This window comes from Propithecus coquereli, unplaced genomic scaffold (assembly GCF_000956105.1).
Source record: "Propithecus coquereli isolate 6110/MARCELLA unplaced genomic scaffold, Pcoq_1.0 Scaffold24, whole genome shotgun sequence".
Lineage (NCBI taxonomy): Eukaryota > Metazoa > Chordata > Mammalia > Primates > Indriidae > Propithecus > Propithecus coquereli.
In genome coordinates, this window is record NW_012147952.1 from 189,394 (window position 1) to 209,210 (window position 19,817).

General features: G+C 41.7%; 1 protein-coding gene across 1 annotated transcript in view; it reads right to left on the bottom strand.

Annotated features, from left to right (window-relative positions):
- The window catches only part of B3GAT2 (beta-1,3-glucuronyltransferase 2), a 71,043-nt gene extending 51,718 nt beyond the window's left edge, over positions 1-19,325 (bottom strand). The window contains exon 1 of the mRNA XM_012646069.1: positions 18,082-19,325. Within this exon, the coding sequence (XP_012501523.1) occupies positions 18,082-18,672 (591 nt within the window). The 5' untranslated portion in view covers positions 18,673-19,325. The remainder of the gene's footprint in view (positions 1-18,081) is intronic.
- Positions 19,326-19,817: the final 492 nt, after the last annotated feature.

The window sequence follows — 19,817 nt, forward strand, 5'->3', positions numbered from 1 at the left end:
TGTGTGTGTGTGTATAGCTGTTATTGGGTAAATGTTGTTGGAAAACAAAATATTCTGTCTCCAAGTATCACCCCATGGGTTATTTATTAATTCCAGGAGGAAAATACGCCTTCTCAATAAAAGATTTGGTGGTCACCCCCTTGTCCAAGTGGTCAAGCTTGGCATCACCACACCTAAGATGACCTGACAATATGTGCTGCCACGCTGGATGCAGGAGCAGGGAGACAGCATCATTTACGTGGTGTCCTTGCCAAAAAGGTTGGCCTAAATATAGTTATGAGAAAACAAATGACTGCTAGGAGACTAAACAGCAAAATGGGGTTTGTTTGTGTGTGTGTTTTGTGTGCATGTGTGTGTGAGCTTATCATAGCCAAACCTCTGAACTATTTAAATTTCTATTTTCCTTAAGGTTTCTAGGAAAGTGGCAACTGTTGCAGAAAAGAATCCCAGACTAAGAGTATAATCATTGTGAACTGTAGTACAGCTATTGTGACGATACTGGGGAAGAACAAAAGAAAAGAGCTACTGCTTTGGAGGTCCTCCCAATCTCCATGAGCCTGTCCTCTCTCCTGCCATCAATGTTAAAATACATTCCTTCTAGAAAAGTCATATGAGCTTCCTCTATTCCACTGCCCCTTGTATGGGTCTGCGGCTCACTTCGGTGGCAGTATGTCCAACATGTAACAGAAGTGTTTGTCCAAATGCATATTGTTCACTTGGTGTGGGATCTGGGGCTCTTAGCAACATTGGATGGCTGGTCTCATCAGTCCCTTAGCCTTTCATGTAACAGGCAAACTCAGACACAAAGAAACTAATCTACATCTCAAAAAAGTTATACATTAACACCATTGATTGAAAGCATAATCCTGCCTTTCCTTCTTAAAAGAAAAATCAATATGGCTTCAGAATATGTCTTCTGGTGCTGTGTGTTTGCGTGCAGGGAGAGGGAGAGGGGCTGGGGGGCATGTACTGGGTTGTTCAACTCCTTTTCATCACTACATAAGAGGTGGCCGAGTTCACTATAGGAACAGTTGCCTTGGCCACAATCTATTTTCCCAAATAAGTACTGACCCAAAGACCTCTGCTCTAGTTTGCTTAGTATTATATCACGTGAGGAAATTCAAATTGCTTCATTTCAGTTTCTTAATTTCTCCATATGAAAACCAACTACCTACCTCCTATTCTTCTCAGGGAGAACAGGAGGAAAAGAGGGCTCTAAAGCACATAGACATTCTTAAAAGATGCTGTTTATTAATCATCCAGTTTCAGCATTAGGTGTAATAACCTGGGACATTAAAGCAGTCACACCTCCCTATCCCCTTCCGCCATGACCATCTCTCCAACATGCACAGCATTCTCTTAAAGCAAGTTTTGAGAAAAAGCATACAATCCTACTTTACTTTTCCCATGCAATGAGATATAACCTCTCATTTCACAGAAATGAAATATAATATTCTTTGCCTTCTTATTTTTAACCCCATCCCATGTTCCATTTAATATCCTCCCACCTTTGGGTTTCTTTCTCAGAATTTAATTAACATCTAATATTGCTCCGAAAAGGATTTAAGCCAATTCACACAGACACATAGACAAAAGAAAATTGAACAGTGGTAACTGAAAAATCAATAGTTTTCCTCTACACAAGCATATATAATAGAAAACAGCAATACAGTAGCAAGAGCAAATATGCACTGCTAGGCATAAACTTACTGACAATAGTGCAGGAACCACCTGAAGAAAATCACAAACTTTACTATGAAACCTGAATGATGTTAATGAGCATAGGAGCTGGCTGTGGCGGATACTGTCGGTTGCCTACTCAACATGTTCTCTCTCCTCTTCCTTAGTGGCTGAGCCTGTCTGGTTCAGATGGCAGCCAGCCCTTCCCCCACATGATTGAGGAGAGGGTGACCCTCTCTCAATGCCAGGGTTAAATCATAACTTGTCAGTGATGAGTGTGGGCGTTGGCGGTCCTGGCCATCAGAGGAAGAGTGCCGGGCTGCTTCTGGGAAAGGTTCCCTCATTCCTCAGGATGGTCCCTTTCTGCCTTAGCACATGGCCATGTCCAGTTGTGATGGCTGGAATTACAGCATCCATCCTGCAACCAGGTGGAACACCAGCCTGAGGACAAAGCTGACATTCTGAGGATGGCAGAGTGGAGAGAGATGGAGAGACTCCAGGACCTTGATGACACCACTGAGTCACTAAGTCAGCTAACCTTAAAACCTGCTCTATATCTGGACTTCCTGCTATAGAAATGTGACTCTGTTTATCACAACTTTTCCTCTTCCTAAGCTCACAGGAAGACTCCATTTCTCAGCATCCTTTGCAGTTAGGATGGGGTCATATGACGGATGACTGATGTGCAGGCAGTGACGCGTGGGCAGAAGTTATATAAGTCAATTCCCATTCTGGTGCTTAAAAACAACATGTGTGATCCACCAGTCCTCTTCCCTTGCTAGGGTGACATTACAAGCCATGTGTTGCAGATAGTGCAGTGACAAGATGGAAGCGCTGGGATATCGGAGTCACTAACTCGTCCCCAGAGAGTCGCCAAACCCCAGCAAACTGTGTTGAACTAAGCAGTAACTTTTTACTGTACCGAGCCTCTCACAAGTCAGAGTTCATTGCTGCAGCAGCCAATGTTAATTATTCTGCTAACATAGTGAGATAATATGTGTGCTTAATGTTTAAGCTAATTCAAGTTGGGCTTTTGTAGTTTGTAGCCACAGGTTTCCTGTTTGTCACACCTGCCATTTTGTTACACCGAAAGTCTCAACAACATATAGAATTCTTTGCATTGATGCCCAAAGTGAAGCTTGCTAACAATAGCTCCCTGGGATGTAGCTATTCCAGGATGTTGGTTTGGTGCAGGGCCATAAACGCTTTAACTACTGTATCAGGGGAAGATGTGGCATGATTTTATGTAAATAAACCTAAGGCATCTGACAAAGATGAGTGCCTAAATGGAACAGGGTCAGGGCATTGGAGACACTGTCCCCAAGGAATTAGTCCTAGGAGCTAGAGGTACTGATCATTTCTGTGCATGGTTCACAATTACTAGGACCTGATTCTCAACAAAGTGGAAGCTTTCCAATTTGGTAGTCTTTGATTAAATAGGCTCTTGGAACAGCAATTGAACAGGAGTGAAGTTCAATTTTTTTCACCAATTAATAAAGCACTGGAGTGCTATGGTGTTGAATATACAGAAGGACCTTGTGGCAAATTCTAATTTCCCAAACAAATAAAGCATTTATGAGAATTCCAATTTGAAAAAAATGTTTCACAGTTAGAAGCAGCAGACTGGAGGTGTACACAGTAATATAAATAAATCTTAAAAACATGGTACAACATGAAAAAAAGAAAAAAAATCTGTTCTGTGATGCCATTTATGTACATTTAAAATATTGCACATAAGGTACTATACATTTCACAAGGACACATACAAATGAGGCACTGCATACACGTTAGAACAGATGCCTGAGAATAAGGATAAAGGGAAATAAACAACAAGAGAAGAAACTTGCATAGAATGATACTGATAACAGGTTAGAACTGGGGAGTATGATGAACTCTATTTCTATACCTGAAATATAAGAAAGAGAAAAAAATTCTCGGGTTCTCTTGTTAGAAAATATACTCAGAATATGTGACAAATGAATAAAAGAAGAACATGGAGGGAAACCTTTAAGGTTATAGAAGTAATTAAACACTCCCAGAAAATATTTTAAAAGGTGGAGATCTTCCAAATTTGATAGAACATTTCATAGAAGAATAAATAGACCTCTTTGTAGCTTCAGTAAAAGATTATTTTACAAAATTATCATGACCAATTGTCACTTAGGCCAAAAGTAAAGATATAGGTGGATTTTGAAAGGAAATCTAATTCAATTCTTTCACACACACACACACACACACACACACACACACAATGCTGAGGCTGTTTGCTCAGCACCAGATCACAGCAGGATTTATTTAAACAAGACTTTGTTTACATATTATTACCTCTTAATTGGGAGAAGAGTATCAGAAAATCAAAGTGGATAAAGAAACAAAAACCAACATATACTATTTACAACAGACACAGTTTAAGTATAAGAACATAGGATAAAAGTAAAAGGATGAGAAATAATATAATGCACAAACAAGTGAGCATATGAAAGCTACGTAGCTTTATTAATATCAAAGTAGCTTTTAAGATAAAAAGATTACCACAGATAATGAGGGACATTTCATAATGATAAAAGGCTCAATTCATCAAAGAAAAATAAAACTAAATGTGTATGCATTAAATAACATAACTTCAAAATACATGAAGCAAAAAAAATAGATCTAAGAGGAGAAAGAGAAAAAGTATAGTCATAATCAGAAAATCTACCAGTTTGTATGTGATAAAGCAAGCAGACTAAATATCAGCAGGGATATAGAATATTTGAGCAGCATTCAACCTGACATAGATCACTATATCCAACAACTGCAGAATAAACATTCTTTTAAGTGTACATGGAACATGAACCAGTATCAACTATATTATTATAAAGCAAATCTCAATAAGTTTAAATTGAGTAAAACTAGATTACATTTTCAAACCATATAGAATTAAACTAGAAATCAAAACCAAAGATAATAAGAAAAACCCTAAGTATTTAGAAATTAAGCAGTACACTTTGAATTATTTAGTAAAATTATAGAAAGAAATGTATGAATATACCAATAAAAATTAGAAAATATTTTAAAGGGAACAATATGAAAATACAGCATCAGAATGTGTGAGGTGCAACAGAAACAGTGTTTAATGTATAGCTTTAAGAATAATGTATATTAGAAAAGAAGAAAAGTAGAAAAATCAAAGATCTAAGTTTTAAGTTTTCATCTCACTAAAAAAAAAAAAAAAAAAAAAAAATCAATAAATTAGAGATGGACAATAGAAAGAGAAATGGTAAATAGAAAGTGACCTAGAGAAAAAGCAAAGTACAAAGTTGGATCTGGGAATCTGAGTCTCAGCATTCAAATTTCAGCTCCACCACTGTGGAGCTGTGTGGCCTCAAGCAAGTTATTGTGACCAGTTCCACATGCATAAATGGGTATAATATCATACTGCCATCTCACAGGATTATTTTAAGTAAATAAAAACAATTAATGAGTTAAAACATATAAAGCACTATGGTTCTGGTACATAAGTGTTTTCAGTCATCGTTGTCATTAGCAGCAGCAGCATCAACACAGGTTGCTCAGCGGCAGAGATTCTCCAGCCTTGATTTAGACATTGGGACCTGTTACTAGGAAATCAGTGAAAACCCTTTTCTTAGATGCTTAAGAAACAAGACACCTATCTTTCTAGGAAAAACTGCACCAAGTAATTTCTATAGGCACAGGCCTGGAATAAGGGCCGCCCTTCCTTATATGTGTCAGAATTTAGAAGTTTAATCTTTGATGCGTGTTTGGGATCAGCCCTGCAGATGAACATGAACAAGAATCAAGTCATTTAAAAACATGCTAAGAAACATCTCACAGGTACACAACTCAGAAAACCCCCAGTTATTTTATTTCAGGGTTTGAAAAGGACTCGAATAGGCATTTCTCCAAAGATATGCAAATGGCCAAAAAGCACATGAAAAGATGCTCAACATCACTCATCATTAGTGCAATTAGGGAAATGCAAATCAAAACCACAATGGGATACCACTTCACACCTTCCATAATGAGATTTCACTTTACTTCACATTCTTTGGATGGCTATAATCCAAAAAAACAGACAATAACAAGTGTTGGCTAGGGTGTGGAGAAATTGTTACACTTGTGCTCTGTTGATGGAAATGTAAAGTGGTACAGCTGCTGCATGGCGATTCTTCAAAATATTAGTCACAGAATTACTATATGATCCAGCAATTCCACTTCTGTGTGTATATCCAAAAGAATTGAAAGCAGGTACTTGAACAGATACGTGTACACTAATATTCATACCAGCATTATTCACAACAGGTAAAATGTGAAAGCAACCCAAGTATCCATAAATGGATGAACGGGTAAGCAAATGTGGAATATATATATAATTTTGATTATTCAGCATCAAAAAGAATAAAATTCTGATACATGCCACAACGTGGATCATCCTTGAAGACATTATGCTAAGTGAAATAAACCAGAAACAAAAGAGAACATGTTGTATAATTCCACTTATATGAGGTACTTAGAATAGCCCAATTTGTAGAGACAGAAAGTAAATTAGAGGTTAATGCATAATGACAAATGTATATTTTATCACATCGGAGATTACCAGGATAAATGGCAAATGGCAAATGTATATTTTACCACAATAAAAAAAAAACCCAGGAATACTCAATTTTTGTTTCTGCCCTTCTTCATGTTTAAGGAAAAGAGACATAACAAGAAACAGAATAGGCATGCACTTTAAAATGTCACTGGCTTGACAAGTGAGCACCTATATTTTAACCTATAGAACAGTCAACTGATTTTCAGAGGAACAGCTAGGGTTGCTATAAAACCCCAAATCACTGTCCACATAAACCACAGGCATAGTCAACCCAATTTCTTAAAACTTTTTGGTTTTTAATCCTAAAACAAAGGGGAAAAGCAAGACCAGAAAAGGTAAAAACCACAAAACTTGTCTTATCAGTATACACAGCAAGAAGCAAAGGTAATAGGCAAATAGTTAAATATATTAAAGAAAAATGAAGAAAATTAAAAGAACTTTTCATGAAAAATTTGAAAATAATTAAGTTAGGGCATGAGCCTCAAACACTAGAACTTTCCAGCAAAGCAAGGCTGAAGCTCCCCCAACAGAAAAGCCTTCCCAAGGATGTCTCTAGCACTCTTGCCAGCGTGAACAGATGTAGCTGAGGAACTTATCAAAGTTATAAAAATATCCCCAAACTGTCGCTTGACCTTTAAAAAGGATACTGGCATTTTCATCTTGCAATGCCAAGTTTATTTAGATGATAAACAACACATCCACATATGGATCATACTTAAATTCTAATTCCCATTGGCCAACAGAGCAGCACCTTGGGGCCACAGAGCTTGTTGGGATTGGAGCGGCTACAGTAGCTAGGTGGCTTTGTGACATCTTGCCTTCTGTAGCCTCTCCACAGCTCCTGTGCTCACAGACTTCTGAGAGAAGATGTCCAAATGGCCAGGACATTACCCTGTTTATTCCCTTTACACATCTATCACCTCATTTAATTATCACAACCACCCTATGCATTATTACCAAGCCCGAAGAGGAAGCCGAATATCAGGGCTTTTCCTCATTTGTAAAACAGACCATGAAAATTAAACAGCGATGCAGGCACACATCTGAATGCTGAGGCTGGGACCTAGTACACAGTAAAAAATGAAAACACATCAGTCAGTTTTCTTGAGGGCGTGCGGTTGGGGCCCTTTGGCTCAGCTAGGCCTGGAGGCAACATATTCCAGTTCCTTGTGTGTGCTCTTTCTACCAAGACATCAGTTTTCAGACTGGAGGTGCACAGTCCCTGAATGTATACAAAGACTAACCATGAAATATGTGGACACAGATAGCTTTAAGGGAATAAATTCCCAAACCCTCAGCCTCCCTGCATACATCATAAGGTTTCCTAAAACTGACCCGCTTGGAAAGGGGCAGGTTCTGCCCTCTGCCCCCACCTTCTCCCACTGCACAGAAGGGCCCATTTCTCACCCATCCGGAATTGTATTCAATGCACCATCCTACCCGGTTAAACCTCCAGGGCCATAAACAAAGATAATTACAAATATTACTGTCTTTATTAAGAATGTCAATGTCTCTAATGAATGGGTAATAAATCCTTTGGGAGGCCAGAGGTTTCTAATTATTTGCATTCAACAAAACTGAAGGGCACCTAATGTCATCAACAAATCATTAAAATAGCTTTTGCTGAAAGATTACCATGTGATTTTTGTCTTAAAGCATGAGAATTCAAAAAATAGAGGAACACTGCTATAAGAAAATGCTTTTCATCTTATTTACTTCTTTATGTAAACGAAGTTGACCTAATAGGAACATAATTTATACTAAATCCTATGTTTTTCTAGCAATTTATAATGTTCAAGGAATACAAAATATATAATCAACCACATAAAAATGCTCCATCCATGTCAGCAAGATATCAATTTCCAATAAATGTAGCATTTATGCTTAATTGCTAATTACCCAAGTCTAACATTTATGTTGTTTTGATTAACTGTTTACCAATACTAATTGTAATGTTAAGTCAATCCTAAAGAGTTTTTAAGACAGAGGCTGATAGGATTTTTAAAAGATTTTAAATTCTATCTGTATTCATAATTTTTGTCATTGCAGATATGTCTGATAGGAGGATCAATAAATGACCCCGAATCTCAAAATATTATGCTTGGATAAAATTCTAAGGGGCAATGGAAACAGAAAAAGGAGCAATATAAAATTTCCAAATGTCATTGAAAAGTCTGTTAATTGAATGTATCAAACTGTTATAGTATTTACAGAATCTACTGGATACATTTAAGTTTCATTTACAAATGCCAACATTTATAATACATTATACATCACAGGCTTTGCAATTATTTAAAATGATTTTGAAAATTTAGATGTCAATTTGAAAATATCCCAGAGGATATATAATTTTACAAAATTCTTTTAGGAATTATGTGAACAGAAAATATCGAGGACCACTGCATCAGACCCCCGAGTCTGGCCGTGATTCTTGCCAGGAACTGACCTGGAGGGTGTGTGAAGAAAGAACAAAGAGGGCAGCCCCCGCATTCACAGGTAAGGAGGCAACCAGGAGGCCCTGTGGGCAGGCAGACACACACATTCTCCAACTGCTACATTGTCCCCACTCTGGCAGAAAATAAACTTTAGAATGTTTTTATTTATGAAAATCTAAGCACTGTTTGAAATAAGAGAAACAAGTTTATTGGGGCTTCCTAATAGGTGCCAGTGAGCTGAAGACCAGGTAGGGGCTTGGTGTCCCCAGGTAAGGCTGGGAGGGGGATGGACACGAGGCAAGGCTGGCATGGGATCCTCTCTGCCTCCTCCAACAGGTGCTGGACAGAAGAATATTCCTAACTTTGACAGCCCAGGAAATGACCTTTAAAAACAATCAACTGTTCCTTCTAATCATGTGCTTTAAAAATTTCTTTCATTCACCCCTATTAAGCTGCCCTCTCCTTTGTAACATACTATTTCTTTGATTCATTCATTCGTGCCACCAATAATCAATCTATCATGTACTTAGTACGCCCTAGGTCCACGCTAGGTCCTGGGACTATATGGTAATTAAAAACCACACCCAGGTCCTGTAGGAAGTTTAGCATCCTGATCTGAGCTACACGCAAGCCGACTTCCTAGCTTTCCCATAGTTATTAGTCAGCCTCAGACCTCAGAACCCACAGGAGAACACCCTTCACCTCCTGTCAACCTAAAATGTCCTTTAGATGCTTTTTATCTCACATCTCATTTCCAGGACTCTTTGTAGACAAGCCCTATTTAACTCTTTTCCCTCCAATCACTCTAGTAGCACCCAATGGTATAATTAAGATACCCAATTTATGCAGTTCCACTTGGGTACAAATTAATTTGGGAAAGTCAAGTACCTCTACCTCCTCCTCCCCCCAGGCCTCTGGAAACATCATCCAGATGTCAGGAGCAGAGTATTTAGAGGCATCTAGTAAACTGAGACAGTGCAGTTATCTGGTATATCCTCCATTGGGGCAGTCCCCCACAGCAGAGAGAACAAGGCGAAAAGAACTAATATTTATAACTCTTCTATAGTTCAGCACTAGCAGCAATCACACGAGGCAGGCAACCCTTCTCAACACAACCACTACGTGGTGAAGCTGGACTTGAACAAGGGGCTGTTATGGCTGTTTGAGCTCCCCACCAGCGTCCAGCCTTTCACACATGTGAAGAGGCCTAATACTCAACTGGCTCACAACTACCTGGACACACCTCCCCCCCAACGGCTATTGACAGGGATGCCTCGCTACATAAATATTCATGACCCTCTCTCTCTCTCTTTCTCTCCCCTTTTAGCATGAAAGCTCTTAGAATCAGAGGAGTAGGGGCCACATTTATCTTTCAGTTACTATTTAAAGGACTCAATATAATCTTAAACATACAATACAGACTTCAAAACCGTGATTTGAATGACAACCTCTGTACAAGGACTCCTTGCGGGGATTAACTTCCTTTCGTAACAAATTCCTTCAGTTTCTAAGTGTCTCATCATTCATTTATTCAACAAATAGCACTTACTACAAGCTAGGCACTGCTCTGGACAGTAGAGATACAGCAGTAAATAAAAGAAAATTATTACCCTTGTATTCTAGTGGAAGAAACAAATAAATGAAATACATATATAGGTACTATATTATTGAATGTGATGTTAGGTGCTATAAAGAATCCACAAAAGCCCACATTACCACTTCCTTGGTACAACTAGTTAGACAAATACTTATCTATAATTTTTCCATCAATTTACTACCCACCTTATCCAAGGTCTGTTGAACAAGTTAAAGGTCAGAAATTTACCTAATGGGCATTCTGGAAACCAGGTGCAATCAATCAATCACTCCAAAAGCACGCTCCTCACACTGCTATGTACACTTTCAAATTCACAGATTAACGTAAGGACGTGACAGTATCCAGTAAGAACGGGCATGACTTAGAAACCACCTCCAACTGCAAAGAAATTGGAGACGTTTTTATTTTTATAGGACAGGTTTGGGGAGAGATTTGAAAGCTTCTCTGGAAGATAAGAATCACACTTTGCCATGCAGGAGTTGGAAACGGGGCTGCCTGTTTCTCCACCTCATCCTCTCATCATCTTGGCCTCCTGCTGTCAAGAGCATCTTTCAGGTCTCTGAATGTTCCTGCATCCTATTTTCTCAGGTTCACAAGTGTGGCTCCCTCTCCCTGGAGAGCTCTTTCCTTCCTGCCGCATCACCCATGAGGGCCTGTTGTCCTTTATTTCCAGCTCAGATGTCACTTCCTCTGCCACTGCTCCTACAACCACTCCAGCAGGTGCCTCTGCTTTACATTCCCAGGCACCTGCATTTCTGTCAACATGCACTGATCACAGTGTGCATCTTTAGTCCAAACGGCAGTCTGCAAGGACTGGGATGCTCTCTGTCCACAGCTGTGATCCCCCTGCTTTAATTAAGCACAGTGCCTGACACATAGTTGGCACTCAATATTTCTTAAGTAATAGGGAAGGCATACTGATACATTATATTCAAATAACTTTTGAATGCGATATGTTTGAGTTCAGGTAGGTAGAAGGCACCTTGCAGAGTAATACACTATTACTGCCAAGATACAATTTTTTTAGGTAACTGAAATCTCAGTTAGTGGAGAATGGTCAGCATTTAGCACGCTCGGCTTTCATGAGACAGATGAAGGTGTAATTTACAAATACCTACAGTTCAAGCTGAAGGAACAACAAGGTCTTGAATTCAGCATATAACATGTGTACTGTTTAAAGTTCTCTTTCCACAGATGGAGGAAATTGATTTTAAAAACAAACTTCTGAGTTTTAGTTATTTTTGGGAAAAAGATCAAATAATCTGATTTATGCTAGAGAACAGGACTGCCCTCCTTAGCACAGCCACCTCCAAGTTTTTTAGCACACTAAAAGACTCAACCAATGATGTATTTTTGTTTCTAGTCCAAGGAAATTCCTAATCCCAGAAGAAATCAGACAAGAAAATTAACATACCTCCTACCAACACGTGAGCAGTCAAGTGAATCTGGCAGTGTGGGCCATCAGCCCCAGCACAGGGGGCATTGGTGTGGGGAACAAAGGTTCCTTGGAGCACATCTCTGTACTCCCAAGGGGAGCTGTCTCAGCCACATTAACTTCAACTCAAATCGGCTCAGGCTCCCAACTCTTCTCCTATGTCCTACTAGTAAACCCATAAGCCCACTTGAAACAATTCCATATTGTCTCCCATTCCTATTCTACCCTGAAAATTATTCATCCATTCAATTCTGTCTGCCCTGACAAGATACATGCCTATGAAACAAAGTTGCTGATATATATATATATCAAATGAGGAAAAAATTTTAATATATTGCAGAAATTATCAATTCTTTTTCACAAGAATACATAGTTTAAAATAATATGTAAGACGACAGTTTATATACTAATGCAGCAGTTTTTCCCTATCCTGAAAAACCAATCTAAATATCAAATGGTCTATATAAATTAGAGATGGTGAGGGAGGAGAAAAAAATTTTCATAAGACCAAATGATATCAGGAGAAAAAAAGGTAGGGGTGGGATTGGGGAGATGTTTGGCTAAAGGATACAAAATTTCAGGAAGAATAAGTTGATATCAATTGTACATGTACAAGAGTACAACAGTATGTACGACTACAATGCAGTTATAGTTATTAACAATGTATTATGTACTTGAAAATTGCTGAGAGTAGATTTTAAATGTTCTCCCCACACATGAAAATGATAAATATGTGAGGTAATGGATTGGTTAATTATCTTAAGTCATTCCACAATGTATACCTATATCCAGATCATGTTCTACACAATAAATACATACAATATAGTCAAGAAGAAAGACCTGAGTTCAAGTATGGCAGAAGATAGCAAAAATAACAGGAGACTCCTATTTGTAAAATGCTTTCCTTATTATAATGACATATTTCCATCTGATTCCACATGTTAAATGAGATGAGCTTCAGGATAGTAAACAGTACAGGCTCCAGAACCAGAATCCTTGGGTTCAAAATCCTGTCTCTGCCACAAATGGCTACATGACCTTTTCAAGTTAATTCCTGGTACTTCTTTTAGTAATGGAGATACTGGTTATATTAATCAATCAGAGGTAAATAAGTACATTACAGTCAGTTAGTACTTGTTTAAGTCCCCTGTACTCACCAAAGGCCTATGTTCATACCTAAATATCAGCATTAGTATAGGAAAAAAAAGGGACAGGATTAGTACCTATCTCAGCAGGTGTCATAGGATTAAATAAGGTAATACATGTAAAACTCTAAGGGTGGTTCCTTGCCTATAGTAAATGCTCAATTGATATCAACTATATTTTGCTCATATCCATGGTAAAGGTATTTTTAACATTTAAAATTGTATGCAAAAATTACCAGGCATGAACAATGAATTATCTTAGTTTTATGTCTGTGAATTGGAGATCTATTCTAAACCTTCCTACCTACCTACCTATTAATAGGTTGATACAATTTTATTTGTGTTTTGGTGGGAGAATTTAACAACCATATAAAATCTAAATTTCATGCTTCAACAGCATTTTGAATTAAATATATAATAATGCATTAACTTATACAGAATGAACAAATATTCCATCAGCATCCAAAAGGTTTGAATAACCAGGCCACTGCACTCCAGCCTGGTTGACAAAGACCCTGTCTCGAAAAAAAAAGATTTCACAAAAGGTTTGAATAGACATATCTGAACATTACTGAATTCTGTGCCAAAAAAAAAAAAAAAAACCCACAAAACACCACAATACCACCTGAAAGAGTTAATAAGACTGTTGACTTTGGTTCTTCTATTTTGCTTTTGCAGCATGCCTTAAAAGCAATTACTATTCCATTACTGTTCACACAAGAGAAAATTTACCAGCTTGTAATTTAGAGGCAAGTGGAGTAGACAGAAGAAAATGGAGCCACCCGCTATAGTTTCTAAGAAGCAGACAACAGCTAAATGTTTAAAAGACACAACATTCATTACACTGAACAATAATCCAAACATGTTTTCATGTCTATTCATGAGAGAGAATAATCAGTGAAAACTAGGTTGAAGAAGAAAGAATGATGGAAAAAGACAATAGGAAGAGGCAGAAGGAAGAATGTCTTTTAAACCCAAATTGTTATTTCTGGTTGATTAAAGTATCAAAATCCAAATGGTTTCCAAAGAAAATTCTGTCAGAAATGAACCATAACTCAAGAACTGTACACCCAAGGAGAGTAAAGAAAATCTAAAGATTTAATATTTACAGCCTAAGAAAATTGGCTGTAGTTTTATATACACATTTTTACAAATTCTCGCATTTTATCAGACCTATGGCATGACTATTAATATGATTTCAGATGGGGAGAAACAAAAGACAAGGTGCACATTTCAGGTAAAATAGTGTTTTTGTGAACCAGAAGGTTTCTTCACTTTAAAAAGATAATTACCTTACACAAAGTAAATGTATCAAGCATGAAAGATAGGTAAATCTTGTGTCTCCATTCAGGAAACACATACAGAACTACTATTTAGGGAGAAAAGTATCAAACATTGTAAACTCGAATATCCTTTGGATTATAGCTCCAACAAGCAGCATGTCAGGGGGGAAGCACACAAATGCTTTAGAAAAGGAACACGACACAATTAACCCTCAACTCCTCCACCTGCGCAGTATACCAACAGCTTAACAGCGGCCCCCCCAAAAAATTCAAACAGGGCTCTCTCTAGTTCATCGCTTTCCAGAAACATCTTCATGATGCAGTCTCATTCACTGACTCCTTTCATGAGCCCCTTAAGTGTCTCTGAGTGTCTCAGAGACAGTCTGTCTTCCAGTCTAACCTCATTAAATTTAACATTTCTAAAGTTTTTTTTTCTTGCTGGGAAAATGCTATTTTTCAACCTTTCAATTCAATTGATTTCCAAAGGTGAAACCAACTTCACCTGAAAAGCATCTGCTTTAAAGTTAAAGCTTTGAAGGTTTTCTAGCAAAGAACAGACATTTGATCAATAGTGTCACTGAAAATATGACTAGATATAAAGTCACATTTATCTGTAGTTGTAGCTTTTATTGAAGCAGCTTAAATCCTTGGCAAATAAGCTTTTCCAGAGAGCTAGATCGATAGGATGCGCACGCAGGCAGGATTACCTGTGATCCATAGTGCGAAATCCCATCAATGCCACAGGAAGAACAGGAGTAGTAGTTAAGGTACTTGCAACTTGAAAAAACCCTGCCACCTCCTTCTGCAATGGACAGCCCCATTTTCTGTGGCTAAGACTCACACTAAGCTTCATTTGCAAATGGATTTGGCTGTTAAGGTAGGATTGTTCAACGCAAATATTTTTTTTCCAGGCAGAACAGCTCAGTTGAAAAGAGAGACTGAAAATCAGTTAGCTGTATGGGAGAAAAAAAGCACCATTCCAGTTACTGGGGAGGAATAATTGAACACAGATTGCCTGTTGCGTCTTTAATTTAATTTTGAGACCTTTCATCCTTTACTTTCCTTCATTTGCAGCCAATACTTAGTGAGCTAATTTGTTCCTGGTTCATTTTCCTCCTTTTATCTTATCTTCTTTAACATCAACCATGGAAATTAGAAGCATTATGAATAAAAGATGAAGGCTGACTTGGGACATTCTTTCCTTAAGTACTGTGCATTACTTAAAAACTAATTTGTGTGTGTGCACAATACAGAGGGCTGAGATATATGCCTCAGCCCCACGGCATCCCTGGGCAGCATCTTACCTTTTCCCCACAGAGCTACAGCTTTGAAATGTTTTGCCTGGTCCTCCAAGGGAACAATGTCTAGACTATAAGCCACATGGATTCATTAATCCAAGGATGGGTGTATGATAAACTATCTCATTAATAAACTAAGGGTTTATAAGAAAAAAATTTCAAGTTCTGGAAAATGTATAAGTCTAAGAATTTATAAATTCCACCAATCCAATGAGTTCACTGGTGCTTGCCATGCAAGGAAAAGAGTTAGCTGTGATAAGGAAAACTGAATGTATGTATGTATCTATCTATATATAAGTATGGTGAACAGAGGCCTCATCTGTCCCCAAAATGTGGTGGTAGTGGTAGGGAAAGGTATTAGTCTTAAAATTACTGTTTGGGAGAAATGTTCAGGGGCTAGAAGACCAATTCTAAGGATGCCATGCCTATTATGCTTAAAACAATAACAACAAAACCCCTCACATTCTGTTGTATATTTTATATACTTGGCACTACTCCATAAAAAATAGTTATATATGCTCTTATTTTATGATAAACTTAATTCGATTATTTTATTACTTCCAAATGTACAAAATTTTAGTGTCTTGAAAGTTGTATAGGTTTTCCTTTATAATTTCCTCTTTGACAATATCATTTTGTCTCCTTACTGTCTTTATTTTCTTCTCCACCCCCGACCCCCCTCACTCATGCCCCATGATCCAATGAAAAACCTACTGGATTTTTCTCTTGTTGCTTGATATCCCCCACCAACAAGCCCTCCTTTCAGCTTGGGAAGCATCAAAGGAAGGCTGTGTCCTGAATCGTTTCACTGCCTGTGTGTGCCAACGCGTCCAGGCCTCTAACGTCTCACACCAACAGGCTAGAATCTGGGAATAAACCGAATCATTCTCCCTTCACTATCTAACCTCCTACAAGGTTCATTAACAGGGATGTCCATTATTTTACTTAAACAAGACCATGCCTTTTCACAGATAAGGCAACTTCTAAGTTGTAGAAGGGAAAAAAATACTTTGGGGTTTAAAATTATGGTGCATTAAAATGTAAAGTCTTTGCTTCAGAATACAAGTCACTTCTTTTTGGGGAAAGAGTACTGAAGCAGGATCGAAATAAAAGCCCAATTAAAAGAAATCAGATGGTATCTCTAATCTTGGTTAGAGACCATATTATACAATGCCAAGCTCATTTATTTCTCTGGAGAAATATGGAAAGAAAGCCCTCTGCAGTGAAAGGATGGAGAAGAAATGATGAAGAACAATTACTACTCCTTTTATTCATGAAGGGGAGGATAAATGGAAATGAAGGCAGCAATTACCTTTAAGAAGTGGATTTTTAAAAGCCACACAGAAAAATTAAACTGGAAGAGTACAGAATAGCTCTGAGCTGAGGTTGAGATTAGGCTGAAAGTGTGGGGGGCAGTTAGGGTATCTGATTACGAGACACACAGATTATTTTACCAGTTCAGTGTCCAGCTTATGCATAGTATTTTCCGAATGTCCAGTTTACTTGGGAGAAGGGACGTTGGACTTTTCTGAGACAGGATATCAAGAAATTTCAGGTGAAGGAAGGCAACAGTCTCGCAGGTTTTCAAAGAAATCAAGATTGCATTTAGCTATAATTGTGTACAGGGAAGAAGAAACTGACAAAACTACGCAACTCGGTCTCATTGGCAGACTACACACACATACACACTGTAAAATAGCAGCCTCAAGGAAGAACACCTGTTCTAACACTGCCTGTTGGCTGTGTGTGCGCAGGGGCGCGGGGCTTTCCAAGGGAATGCATGGCCCGTCTCAGCAGCAGGTGGCCGGGCTGCACTCATGACCTGAGAGGGCAGCAGAACACAATGGCCCCGGGCAAGTGTGGCCTGGCTAACTCCCCAAAAAGAGGCCTCAGAGAAAGTTTGGGAAAAGGGACTGGTCAGACCAAATGATACCTCGGGCTGCAAAAAGACATAACCGCAGGGCAGAACAATCTCATTTGTCAGAAAGAGTTTACTTGGGGAGGGAGAGGGGAGGTAACCTTCAGGGTCAGAAAGGACTATTGTGAGGGGCGGGGTAGAGATGAACGGAGGACCCCCATATAAGTCAGTGTTTTCACTAACAACCATTTGCGTGCCAGGGGACTGTACTAGAAGAAATCTGTCTCTAGGCTTACCATCTCCACCTTCCTCCCTGTATGGTTCTAGACTCAGAATCACAGCTGTATGCACTGAATGGCCCCAGAGTACACCAAGCCTATCCCCCTACCGTGCAGGGATCTCTCACAGAGACTCCAGGTGCGGGCTCCATCCTCAGGCCAGCCAGAGCCCGATCCCTAGAAATCATTCCCGCGCCTAACACCTGTGCTATTCCTTTGGCCCAATCTGGAGACAGAGAGCCTCAGAGCAGACCCCTTGAGCCACAGCGGTCAACTTTCACACACACCGTCCACCCCCACGGCCAGCGGAGACTGCCGGCGAGGAGCAGCTCCACTCGGCGTCCCGAATGCGCGCGCGGAGAACTGAGAACTCAAAAGTGCAGCGGCAGCGCAAGGGGAAGTGTGGCCGCCGCCCGGCCGGCCCCGAGTACCCTCCCGCCCTTACCCCCCCTCCCCGGTGGGGCGGGCCGGCCGCTACCTCCTGGAAGAGCTCCAGACTATAGGTGTTGTCGTCGTCGGCGAAGAACAGCACTCCTGGCTGCGCGCGCTGGTGCTGGTGCCTCTGGCGCAGCCAGGCGAGGCCGGCGTTGCGCTGCTCGGTGGCGCGCGGCAGCCCGGGCCGCTTGTAGCGCCGCGGCGTGGGCACGTGCAGGTGCGTGCTGGGCAGCCCGGCCCGCGCCAGGAAGCGGCTCACCAGCTCGCTGCGCGCCGCCGCGTCCTCCACCAGGATCCAGTGCAGCTGCGCCACCTGGCGGAACGTGTTGGCCAGACGGGTCAGCTCAGCTTTCTGCACCGGCCGGCTGTAGGTGGGCGTGATGGCATAGATGGTGGGCAGCTGCGGCTGCGGCTGCGGCTGCGGCCGAGACTCGTTGCCCTTTTCGGCCCCGCGCACCGGGCCGCCCCTGCGGAGCGGGAGTCGTGGGCCCCCGCGGCCCACTGCATAGGGAGAGAAGTAGGGGCGCGGGGTGAGCGGGGGCGCGGGCCTGCGCGTGTCCACGTCGAGCATGATGATGACGATTAGGATCCAGGGCAGTAGGATGAAGAAGCGGCTGAACAGCACGGACTTCATGGTGCGCGCTTCGCGGCCTCTCAGACACCCCAGAGGGGGACGAGCCAGGGGACCCCAGTGCGCAGCCTGGACGGCAGCGGTGCCGGCACTCAGGAAGCCGCAGCCGGTGCGCTGTCCATGGGGCCGGGGGTGCTGCGGGGACCAGGAGCCGCGGGGCTCACCACCCGGGCGTGGGGGATCCGCGCAGGTTCGGGGGAAGCTAGGGCTACAGGGCGGACAGGCAGAGGCTGCCCCCAACTCCGGGTGAGCTGGCGGGAAGCAGGACTCGTCCAGCCGCGCGCTGCTGGCCCAGGAGTTGCGCGGAGAGCCGGGAAGGCGGTGATCCCACCGCGCTCTTTCCGAAGAGTGGGAGCCGGGAACCGGCACGCGGTGCGCCTCGCCGCTCCAGTCCCGCGGTGCTGCGGGCAAAGGGGCTCCAGCCACGGGTCACAGTATGCTCTCTGGGACACCTCCGAGGGCGGGAGGCAAGCTCTAGGGCTTTCCTTCCTTACATTCCGGCCGGGGAGGCGAGGACCGGGAGGGCACGCGGAGCATGGGGGCACGCCGAGGATGCTCGCGCGCCGCAGCGGAAGCCTGCGCTCCTGTCCCTCGCTCTTGTCTTCTCAGAACCTCTCTCGGCTCCGGCAGCAAGATCCCAAAGCAAGGAAAGAAAGAAAAAGCGAGGGGGCGGGGGCGCTGCAGACTCGAGCGTCCTCCCAAGTCCTCCTGTGGGAAGACAACAGCGCTGCTACTGGCCGAGAGGGGCCCCCCCGGCTCTCGGCTGGGTCCGGCGCTAACCGCCCCGCGGCTAGCTCGGGAGGCGGCCGCGGCACCGCGGGAGGATGAGCGGGAGGAGGGTCCCCGCCGGGCTGCACTACCTCCGGGAGGGGACGATGCTCGTTCGCTGATCTCCGCGCGCTCTCCGAGATGCTGCACGGTGTTTGGAGATGAGCCAGGGAAATCCATTCACGTGCGGAAAACTCGCCGGGCTGCGCGCGTTGATGCCGGTGCCTAGGCTGGGGAGTGAGCGGAGGGAGAGAGCAAAGGGATCCCTTCGCTGGCTCCCAGCTGCGGGGTTGGTGTGTGTGTTGGGGGGTGTATCGAACAGCGGCACAAAAAGCGCTTTCGCTGAATGGCAGACATCAATAGAAGCCCACGGAGATGGA